The sequence below is a fragment of the Lacerta agilis genome, chromosome 8, assembly GCF_009819535.1.
Source record: "Lacerta agilis isolate rLacAgi1 chromosome 8, rLacAgi1.pri, whole genome shotgun sequence".
In the NCBI taxonomy this organism is placed as follows: domain Eukaryota; kingdom Metazoa; phylum Chordata; class Lepidosauria; order Squamata; family Lacertidae; genus Lacerta; species Lacerta agilis.
The window spans coordinates 76,997,669-77,009,452 of NC_046319.1; the positions used below are offsets into that span (position 1 = coordinate 76,997,669).

The window sequence follows — 11,784 nt, forward strand, 5'->3', positions numbered from 1 at the left end:
CAACATAAAGACAGAATGCAGCTGCTTCTACTCACAGCGACTAAGTCAAATGATGTTTTCCAACGCAAGTAGCTCCAGGCTTATACCAGGAGCCTATGGAAGTGGCTCAGCGATTACAACCTTCAGAGGAAAGCTCTTACCAATTTAATTTGTTTTCAAAAAGTTTCCCCAAGGGGCATTTGCTGCATTCACCCATGGGGAAAAAGAGACACTCACATCTTAAGCTGTTCCAGCAACTGTGAAACAAAACAACCGAACAAGGTGGTTCCACTTAAAGGGACAGGGAATACCAAAGGAAACATAGCAATTTCAGGTAGTCACTGCATTTTATTGGAAAACATTGATATAATTTTATTTTCACAGCTTGAACTGAACACAATACCACCTGCTTTCAAAGACATTCTTGCTCCAACCTTCCCCACGCCCCCTGCCTAAGTTCTCAGGTGAGATCCCTCCACCTCTGCTCAACGCAGGAGTGCAGAAGACAGGAAATAATAAGAGGGGGCGTGGTCAAATCCGCCACGGACTGCGCAAAGCACTCTTCTTTCACCCGGTTTCAGGGAAATTCTGCAGCTCTGTTTCGATTTCCCCTCCAAAACTGGTTTTTCTCTTCTTCTTTATTTATTTAAAATTTTTTTTGGATTAAAAAATAAAAGTGAAAAAAGTAAAGAGAAGCAAGTTTGCGGCCCATGCTGTTTTGCCGCGAGGAAAGGGGGCGGGCGGAGTTAAGGAAGCAACATTTAAAGAGCACAGACACTGAAGCCAAAGGTGCGGCACAAGCGTTAAAACTGAGAGAGCCACTACAGAAAAAATGAAGCGTCGCATGAGGAAAGGGGGGGGAGGAGGAGGGAGGGAGAAGAGGGCGTTCTGGCGCAGTTGGCATTCACTCAGCAGCGGCTTCACTGTTTTATTGCGGTTCCGTTCCGACGCCTCCCCCCCCCAAACCCCTCAAGCTGCCAATCAAAAGCATTTGCCATCGCCGTACGTGGGGCGACACCCCCCCCCCCGCAAAAGGGGCCTGTAGCATCAGGTATTTACATAGCAGCTTCAATGTCTGGACACAATGCCTAGGAAACTGTAAGGACATTTACAATTTATACAAGGTTAAGAACAAAGACAGAAGTTAAAATTATGGGCGGTTGGTTCGGTTTTGCGTGGTTTTTTGTTTTTGTTTTCTTTAAAGAGCCAATCGGACAGTTGTCGGACGCTCCCCCCTCCCCCTCTTTTAACAGCCTCTTCTCCCCACATCATGCTGACGGAGCTCTCTGGAACCCGCCCTCAGCCACAGGCACCCCGGCGGTGGGATAGCGCCCCCCCTCCCACAAAAACGAAGGGGGGGAAAACAACAACCCAGTTTCCTCCTTGTACCCCTCCTCGGTGTTCCCTGGGGCAAGACCTTCGGTGGCAACCGCCATGTCAATGCGCACGACCACAGTGCCAGACACATGCAACACGATTAAGAAGGCTTTTGCGCTCTCTCTCCACCCCCATCGTGTGGATTCTTGAAAGAAAGAGAAAGAATCTGCGCCCTGGGAGACAGGCCAGCTCTGGCTGCAGAACAGAAGACCCGATGGAAACAAAAGACATCCACAAGGTTGGAGGTTCTCGGGGAGGTTTTAGGGGATGTGCACCAGGAAGAGGTGGAAGGAAGGAAAGGCAGGGAGGGGGAAGGAGGGAGAGCAAGAAGAAGGAGGGATAGATGAGTGCAATCATGCAGCTTGGGAAGTTTCTTTTCTTTTTTTTTAATTGCTTGGTCAGATTTATTCCACAGCCGATTGTTTTGCTTAGAGAACCAGGTTACTTAAGTAGAGAGAGTGTGTTGGAGAAAAGTATCGAAGGAGAATGGGCATTGCCAGCCACCCACTCTGCGGGCTTCACTTTGCTGTCATCATCTGCACAAACTCTGCAAGAGACACAGTGTAAGGAAGCAAAGGGTCAGTACGGGGATGCCCACACCCTTTTAAAGCTGGAAGACTTGAGATCACCTAGTCGCACTAGGCATCAGCCCAGTCAGCAGCCACACAGTTACTTCGGCTTGACATGATTCGAACCTTACACTCGATGTAGTTTTCAAAAGATAAAAGCAAACAGAGCTGTGATAATGTTATGAACTGCTCCACTCTCATAATGCCTTCATCCAGAGAAAACTACCAGAGGGGAAGTCAAGGGTACCCCCTCCACTGAACACGACCTCAATGTGTACCCTGCTATATTGAACAAGGTGTGGAGAGTACCGTAGGCTTCAAGAACCAAAGAAAAGTCCCCAGAATAGTACCATAACAAGATTTGAGGGGAAGGGCTAAGAAAACCCTGGCACTATCCAACCAAGGCCTGTAGAAACAGCAAACTTCAAAGCCTTTGAATACGTTTTGCATATATGTAGACCTCACTGACGGACTCGGGAGTATTAAATTTGGGGTTATTTCCACACAGCTCAAAACTGAAGTGTGATACATGTATAATCCAAGGCATCTCCCCCTCAACAGGATATATAAAAATATTTACGGTGTTTCCACGCCACCCAGATAGCCGAAGTCTGTGACACAATTACTGCCCTTGAAAACCAGAAGAGGGCCCATACAGTTCTTTAGAGACCCTCTGCCTAAGCAGAACCTCAATTATTTCATGCAACGTTCTGGCTGCCAAAACCGCAGCAGGCAAGATGCTGGTCCCATCCCCGACTCACCTTCATAGTTGACCTGCCCGTCCCCATCAATATCTGCCTCCCTTATCATTTCGTCCACCTCCTCATCGGTGAGCTTCTCCCCTAGGTTTGTCATCACGTGGCGTAACTCTGCTGCGCTAATGTAGCCATTCCCATCCTGGAAGCAAAGGAATCAGTTTAGCAGGGAGGAGCACAGCTAGGCAGCACCTTCCACTTTTATCCTGACAGGTGGTGTTTCCGTCTCCACTCTGTATGCTCCAGATTAAGGGAAGGGGGCACTGCTGTTTCCTTGCCATTCTCCCTGAGAGTATATGGGGATGTGCGGCAGTATTCTGTCCACTCTCCTCCATCCCCTCCAGAAGGCGGGTGGTCCTTCTCAACTTCCTCACCTTATCAAACACCCTGAAAGCCTCTCGGATCTCCTCCTCGCTGTCTGTGTCCTTCATCTTCCTTGCCATCATGGTCAAGAACTCTGGGAAGTCAATTGTGCCGTTCCCTGAAAACAGAAATGAGCACCAGTGAGATGAAGCCAGCAGAAACCAAAGCAGCTGCAGACTGGGATGCCGAGACCAATCTCAAATAGCCACCCTAGGAGAAAGCCAGCCTCAGAAGACTGAAGCCCCGCTCGAAGGGAACCTAACTAGCTGATGGAATGTGTTGGAGTTGGACAAATTATGGCACAATAGTAGTTCCACAACCCAGTGTCTGCTAAATGGTCTGCCTGTGAAGCAATCATAAAGAATACCTCAAGATACTGCCGGCGTTAACCAATTGTTGTTATTTTGTCTTTATTTTAAGCATCTTGGACAGTGCAACTGGAAGGCAGTATATACACTGAAGAAAGTGAGTGGCATTTTCAAGACATCCATGTTGCACCCTTCTGTTATCCCTGGAAGGAAATAGGGTGCTACTTCCTATTGTTACTACTACTACTACTACTACTACTACAATTGGCTTTCTGGGTCCTTAATAATAATAATAATAATAATAATAATAATAATAATAATAATAATAATAATAAAAATTTATTTATACCCCGCCCTTCCCCGCCAAACCGGGCTCAGGGCGGCTAACACCAATAAAATCACAACAAAAACATAAAACAGTTCATTAAAATACAGATTAAAATAAAATTTAAAACTAAATCTAAACTTCATCCTCATTTTTAAGTAGCCCACCAATCACCCCAAAAGAACGAAACATCAGGGTTAAACTGAAACCAACCCAAAGGCCAGGTGGAACAGCTCCGTCTTGCAGGCCCTGCGGAAAGATGCCAAATCCCGCAGGGCCCTGGTCTCTTGTGCCTGGTCTCTTCACAAGCCTTGACCCATCCCCCACTCCACTGTCAGCTAGTACTCCATCAGAACCAGTCCCCACCATTGCATTCATTAGCAACTTAATACATAGGTCAGTCTATGTTAGTCTCGCAAGATCAAATAAATCAGTACAGTATTCCTCTTGCTTCTACCTCTTAACTTGCCTCTCAGTCACAAAAGGCAGGGAAACAGCAGGGGTGGGTGTATGTCTAAGCACAGGAGTCAGAGAAGCTCAGTGGGGAAGGGGTAAACTGTTCCTCTCATCCACCAGGAATAGAGCTTGCTCCCCAACTGAAGCAACCCCAGCTGAAATTTCTGCATAAAGTACCAGCAGAAGCCATGGGTTTTGGATCACTTACTCTGCCCCCTTAGTGCTGGGGCCACTTACCATCAGCATCAACTTCATTGATCATGTCTTGCAGTTCTGCCTCGGTGGGGTTCTGACCCAGAGACCTCATCACAGTGCCAAGCTCCTTGGTGGTGATGGTGCCATCCCCGTCCTTGTCGAAGAGGGAGAAGGCCTCCTTGAATTCTGCGGGGGGAAGCAGGGTTGTTGAGAGATACATAGAGATCATGTACTTGCAACCAGTGATCATCCTGGAAGTCTAGCCAGCCCCATTCCAAACACTTGGGAGAGAGGGGGACCAAGTGAGTCTGGTGATGTATTTGAAATCCCAAGTGCCTAAAATGCTGGTGGCAGCACAAGCCTGTTCACATTTTCCCAGCCCAGGGATTTGTTTTGATCTTTTGTGGCCTTGCTCTCATACCACCACCCAAACCCAGCAGATGGGGAAATTATCTCTCCTAAAGGAACTGTAGTAAGGATTCTGCACTTTAAGGACTACCAGGAAAAAAACATTCTCCTTCTCTGCAGAGAAGCTCACAATCTGCCCCTCACCATGTGCATTCTGGCCCAGTTTGTGCAGTGGTTAACCCAGCTTCAAAGCCAGAAGACAAGGGGAAGTACTGCTCGTCTTCCCTCAACATGCAGATCAATTCAGTGCCAGCCAAGTTAATATTTACTGCCACTGTATGCTGAGGACTCACCTGCAATCTGCTCTTCGGTAAGTTGGTCAGCCTGAAAGAAGTGAGAGAGAAAAACACATATAAAATGAAGAGTCACCCCAAGTCAAACCTCTCTACATCTCTTATCAGCTTCCCTGGTGGGGAAGCAGCAGAGCCCATGCCATTTTCCACATCACCTGTAAGCCCCTAGCTCAGGTTTGCACACCTTGTGACCTACCAAGCTGGATGCAGTCCACCTGCAGTGTCCAAAGGGTCTCCTGCTGCCAACTTGTGGCTGCATTTGGCTTAACCCCCAGCCTCAGTTCTGCAATTCAGGGCTACAGAGCTGAGATTGTAGCAGCAGCCCAATCCACAGAGGGTGAGAAGGGGCTTCCAAGCACACCACTCCTCATACCAGGACAGGCCATGGCCTCTAGGCCTGTCCATCATTCTATTGCTTCCTCCCTACGGTTGCCAATGCTGCCTTCCTTCACTCTGGCTCTCACCAAGAAGTCTTAAACCTGGAGCTATGCACATTCCCCATAATAAGGCACAATGCAGAAGAACTGCAGGTGGATGGCGACAGCTGCATCATTGGGACAAGCAGGGCAAGATTCCTGCATTGCAGGGGGTTCCCCTAAATGACCCTCGTGGTCCCTCCCAATTCTACAGTGCTACGATTTTAAGTCACATGCAGAAACCTAGATGTTTCAGAGCAGGATAGGTGGGCCCTGAACCTCACTGGTTAGCCTGCTCCATTAAACCCCTCAACAGCCAATCTATGCCTGCTTTGCTAAGCACTGACCCAGTGGATTGTATCCTCTTTAAAGGGATGACCCTGGTGAAATAACATTCTCCTTCCTTTTTCTGCTGGCTTTCAAAAATTGCCAGGAAGGAGCAAATAAATAATTAAGAGCAAGTCAGGAGGATTTTTTTTTAAGGTGGCTGGATTCTTCATCAAGTAACTTACAGCATCTGCTGAAACACCACAGAAGTTAAGCCTAACACTCTCAAGCCCACTTTCCCCAACCTTTGCTCTGAGCTAGACACGCCCAGCCCCCTTCTGCATCATGCCTATGTTTACAGGAGGCACCAAAAGGCCCTTGAAGCCATGCCAGTTTCAGGAGCGGTGGCAGCACCCACCCACCCGTTGGCCTCTCACAAGTCAGGTTCTGCAATCTAAGCCACAGTGTATCATGACCAGAGAGCAGATGCACCGCAAAAGGTGCAGACAGAGACCAACAGTGCCAGCTGCTTCGTGCAGGAAGGACTGAAAAAAAGCCACAGGGGTGGTGTCATTAGCTAGTTTGACCATCAAGTATTCACTGCCACAAGATATGATGGCCATTTACACAGCCAGAAGTAACAGAACTGGAAAAGGATCTCAAAGCAATTGTTTCTTCCTGTTTCCCATTTACAATGCTTTCAGAAATGAAACCCAAAATGGCATGCCTTTAGACACAGATAATCTATTTCTGCTGTTTCGTTGTATTCATATTGCAAATTTGTGATTTTATTGATGTTTTATTTGCACCGTATTAATGCTTTGCCTTTGGGTTTATGCTAAGCTGCCCCAGAATGGAGGAAAGGCAGGATATAAAAAGGGCAGACAGTGCAACACTGCAGATTCATTTCTGTTGGGATCCACGACTCTACCTGAGCATTCAATGGCTGAACCCAACCAGTATTCTTCTTCCTTAGAATAAGGCAACGTTCAGAAGGCAGTTTTCTGGCTGAATTTTATTGCAGAAATGAAGGGCTCTGGGATGACAAGGGCAAAGCTTTAGAACTGAATCAGGAAGACACTGGTTCAAATCCTTTATCAGCCATGGCACTTAATGGGTGACCCTAGGCAAGTCAATAACTGAGCCTACCTTATGTCACAGCATTGTTGTGATAATGATTCGTATCTCAGAAGAATGGTGGGATAAAAATACAAATATGTTGGCCCAAGGAGAGGTGAGGGTGCTTATCAGCAGTGTACAGGTACTGAGTAAAGTGGATTCCAAGGGGAAATGAGGCACACCTTTGTATTACCACATCAAGGGACTTCTGGGTCTGCCATCCAAGTGGCACTTCCTGGACAAGAGCATCTCTGCCGCATTCCCCCTTGTCTGGCCTTGCTGAAGTTGGCTGCACCATTCCATCATGCTTCTGCGTTGGCTAAGAAGCAGCCTGCAGCTCACACCCATTACGGTGCACTTGTTTAAAAAAAGGAGCTTTAACATTCTACTTCAGTGCTTTTGGAAGTAAGAGCTGCAAAACACGAGGATTGCTTGGACTCCAGCCTTCACTGCAGTCCCAGCCACTCCAACACTGCAGCACAGAGAGAGCCAGAGCAGAAGATACAAGGCAAACCTGATACCGCCTGAGTCGCTCCTTGCAAAATGCAGATATCACCAAAGACTGCCAAGGGTGCAACATGCAGAAGGGCGAAGCCCGCCGGGGGGGGGGGGTGAGGGTGAGAGGAAGGAAAGCCCCCAATGAAAGTCCAGACGCAGCCATATGATGTCCTCCCCACACCCCACATTCTGGGGGGGGGGGGGGGAACACAACCACCACCACCCATTTAGGCTTAGAGCTAGAGGTATTTTTGCAGAGAAACTAATGCTACCCCAGATTTACAGGGGCTCAGTTAAACAGACTGCAGTGGACTTAGGAGCCCTCTACTGTCAGAAAAGGAACAAGGATGATAAAGCACTTCCAATGCAGCGACAGAGAGTGAGGATCTGGGGAAGGTTTTAATACACTGCACCACAAAGGGTCACATCAATGCAGGAAAGGGAGGGCGGGTGGGTCCACCCACATCTCAGCCATGAGAGGGGAAAAATCCTCATTTTGAGCTCAGGCACAGAACTGATAGGGGCAACAGGGCAGGAGGGGGTCAGAACAGCCACCTGACTTTCATCTTGGACAAAGATTTCTTCAGGGTAAAAGCTTGAACTCTGACATCCCTGTCTAAACTTGTCAGATCGCATAAGCTACACAGGGTCTGCTAGACGAGAGGGAAATGCAAAGAGCAAGAAGAACTGCATTGCTCTTCAGAATCAGCCTTCAGAAGTGGCTTGGCATTTATAATGGCACCCCTACAGGACAGAAGACCAAGGGCTGTGGTAAGATCAAGGAAGGACAATCCTGGCCTTCATCCGCCTCCCCAATCAAATCATGCTATCCCCCCCAATCTCACTGGCCTTTTCAGCATTGCTTAAGATGGCCTACATCTCAGTAATTGCTAGAGAGAGAGAAAGAGAGAGATGGTGGCCCTTCAGGGTAGCCAATCTAGATGGCCTGAGGGAAAGATGCTCTGGAAAGTAGGTTAGCATGGCAAGAGCAGCCAGCACGAAAATAATAATCTAATAGCTTCTGGTAGATAAGCCAAGCCGCCAGAGGGAAATGCAGACTCAAACAGGAAGCCACCCTTCTATATTGCAACGGGCTGAGGGAGGCTGGGAGGCTCCAGCAAGGGACTGAAGGAATTAGTGCGTCATTCACGCGCCGGAAGCTGCAGTAGGGAGAGGAAGATCAAAACTAGAAGGACCCCTGGCTTCATTACAGGAGGGTGGCTCTTTAAAGGCATTCTTTCTCCATTTTGATCACTCTCCCCACCCACAGACAAGTAATCCTATAATACTGAGACACCAAACTTTGTGCTTTACATCAGGGCTACATGATGTGCCACCAATATGGGACAAATCGGGAGCACCTAAATACTTCTCTAGAAGTCAATCGTCTCGGCCTTCTTTTCAAACCTCCTGGCTGCTCTCCATAGAATGCTGCCTTATACAGAGTCAGACCATTGGTCCATCTAGCTCTGTACTGTCTGCAGTGACTAGCAGCGGCTCTCCAGAATTTCAGACAGGAGTCTCTTGCAGCCTTACTGGGAGATGCCAGGGACTAAAACATGGGTCCTTCTGTATGCAAGGCATGCGGTTCTATTACTGAACTATGGCTCTTCTCCAAGCATCCCTAAGGTCCCCAGGATTCCCTCTCCTCATCACCAGACTACCAAGTAGTCTTCACACTACTACTTCTTGCCAAATTGTTTGTCATGCTGCAATTAGACCAAAACTACCTCACTACATTTCAAATTATCTTGTTGGATGGCTTCCCCACTTTCCCCCAAAGCCAGTCAGAGGTGAGACACGGAGTGGATTGGTTTGTTGTTCAGTCGTTCAGTCGTGTCCAACTCTTCGTGGATTGGTTAATTCCATGCTTTTGTTTTGAGTCAGGAGTTTGTCAATTTCCTTGTTGAGGCAAATCAAAGGGGCTTCTGAGGCCCAGTGAATGAGAACATCAGATGCTGCAGCTAAACAGTAACCTGGAAAGCAGACCACCAGGAGCCTCATGGAACAGAAGGACATGCATGCAACAAAACCTTCATTGAGAAGACAGCTCAAATATATTTGTCAGGATCCACACCCATGTTCTCCTACATCCCCAAGACAAGCCTGTCTGCTCTTCTAGATAATGGAAAGTGAATTCTCATCAGCAACCCAGCCACGCCATTTCCAGACCCAACACAGCTTATGAGGAGACCATTCAAAAGACTACCAACTCCATGCATTCTCTCTCAATACGTTTCCCCCTACCTTTTCTGCCTAATAGATCTTCCACTCCTAGAAACACCAGCCTGACCTTTGAGGGTCCTGTCAGTTCACTTCCTCCAATTCTACACCATTAACTCATCTCACACCAGATACTCTACATGGCCACCACCCACAAAGGCTCATTGTCTGTCGGCTTCTGAACAATGGGCTACAAAATGCCATCTCCCACACATCCCCTTCAACGCATCACCTCCAGCCCTTTTCCCATGGCCCTTGAGTGCCCCACTCTCAGCTGCATCATTCAGCAGCCATCATGTCTCCTTACAGCGCTATTACTCAAGAGAACATCTCCCGAAACAAGACCCCTACCCAAAGTACGCCTGAAGGGCAGACCCAAACACCCTCAACGGCTTCATGCCAAAGGCCCTGTGATGATCAGCTGGCACACTCGGCTGCCACCCTTCTCCAGCCCCACCCCACCCCACTCCTGCCCCATGACACCCCGCAGCCAGGTGGGCCTTCTGCCCAGTGCCCCTGCTGCCATCACCTCCTCTATTCAGCACCTGTGGCGCTCCCACCCCCCACATCACCTCCCACCCCAAAAGCCAAGCTCCCCGAAACCACATCCACACCTGAGCTGTTCTGCATGCCAAGCCCTGCGTTTCTGCTCCACTCCCATTAACCCTGCCACCTGCTCCTTGCCCCAGTTGCCCAAGAACCTAACCTGCCAGGTAGCCAGCCATTCCGGAAAACCCAGCATCCAGGGCACTTCCTCCAAGCTTTCTTGAGAATTAACGCCAGCGCTTTCTTCCCTTCTCCGCGCCCCATCAGCTCTCCACAGCCTCACCCCCTTGACCCCCCCACCACCACCACACACGCCAGCATCAACATCCCCCCCCAACACACACACACTGTTCATCTTATCACATTTCGCCTCTCCCCTTGGTGCTTCTTCGGAAGGAGAGCTCAGGAGAGAGAGGGGGGAATGAGATCAGCCTCCCCCCACGCCTCGCCTCTCTCGCTGCCCCACTTGTCCCAGCCCCCCAAATGCTCATTGCACCCCACCTTCCCTCCGCAGGAGGGGCGTCCTAAGCGCCCAAGTCTCCCCACCCCAAAAAAACCTCCCCTGCAGTCAAGCCGGCACCCAAAAACCCTGCGCTCAAACTGCGCCCCCTCCTCCCCACACCTGCTTCCACCCCAGCTCCATTCACTCGCCCCCCCAAAAAACCCTCCCCCAACCAGTGCTCCCCATCTGCAACCCAGAACTTGCACAAGCCGACCCCCCATGTGCCCTGCAGTGCGGTTAACTCCCCTCGTTTCACGCACCCCAATACCCCCCATTTGACTCTGCACCCCCCACAACCATTTCACTTGCGCCATTTCTCCCCTGTCCCCCCCATTATCACCCCCCACACAATAAAATCAATGGGCCACTTACCTGGCCCCCTCCTCAGAGACCCCCGGCCCCCTCCCCCCCTCATACAGCCCCCCTGAAGACCCGCTTCCCCCCTCGCCCCCACCCCCCTTCCTCAATTAACCCCTCAGGCGCCCGTGCCCCTCACCATGGCTGGGTCCGGGTGGCGACAGCAGCTGGAGCGTCGAGAGGCTTCGCGGAGCAGCGGCAGCAGCGGCGGCGGCGGCGATGTCGGGAAGGGAGGTGCGAGCAGCAGTAGCCGGAACCCGCTGCGGGCCGCCTCACGCACACACACGGCGCGAGAGGGATCCCTCCGCCAACGGCCGCCAGGGAACCGCCCCGCCCCCTTTCTTCTCCCCGCATTCCGTGTATCTGAGCTGCTCTCGGCCGCCGCGCAAGCCCCGCCCACTCCCCCGCCTCTTTGCGGGGTGGGGTGGGGAAGAAGAGACTATTTTTCCTCCCTTTTTTTTTCCTCCGCCCGCTACCGCTTTTTCTCCCGTCCGCCCCTCCCTCGAACCGCCTTCCAGCGGAAGGACACAGTATTGTGACGGAACATTTGTGACACGCGTACCCATTGGCTGGGGAGCGAGGCGCAGGCTGAGACTGCCGCGGCCATTGGTCGCCTCTCACCTGCAATGCGTCAAAATCGGAGCGGGCCATGTCGGAGCGGTAAAGAGGGGGGGAGGAGGGAGGAACCAAATCGGGAGGAATGGGCGGAAAGGCAGGGTAGGCAGCGGGGCAGCGGGCTGCTTGTTTCGTGAGTTTCAGGGAGGAAGGCAGCCGCTCGCGCTCTTTCGAATGGTACAAGCCAACTATCCCCCCCCCACTCCCAGCACA

At 50.3% G+C, this 11,784-nt stretch overlaps 1 protein-coding gene across 1 annotated transcript; it reads right to left on the bottom strand.

Annotated features, from left to right (window-relative positions):
* Positions 1–307: 307 nt before the first annotated feature.
* Positions 308–11,388, bottom strand: CALM3 (calmodulin 3). The gene is made up of 6 exons (XM_033158425.1): positions 11,096–11,388; positions 5,029–5,059; positions 4,370–4,513; positions 3,055–3,161; positions 2,687–2,822; positions 308–1,903 (listed from the first exon to the last, which is right to left on the bottom strand). The coding sequence occupies exons 1-6, from the start codon at positions 11,096–11,098 to the stop codon at positions 1,875–1,877; spliced, it is 450 nt and encodes a 149-aa protein (XP_033014316.1). The 5' UTR covers positions 11,099–11,388; the 3' UTR covers positions 308–1,874.
* Positions 11,389–11,784: the final 396 nt, after the last annotated feature.

Coding starts and splice junctions, on each gene's coding strand:
- CALM3 (XM_033158425.1), bottom strand. Junction 2,823..3,054: donor CTTTCAGGGTGTTTGATAAG/GTGAGGAAGTTG, acceptor CTTTGCTTCCAG/GATGGGAATGGCTACATTAG. Junction 1,904..2,686: donor CGGGCAGGTCAACTATGAAG/GTGAGTCGGGGA, acceptor TGTCTCTTGCAG/AGTTTGTGCAGATGATGACA.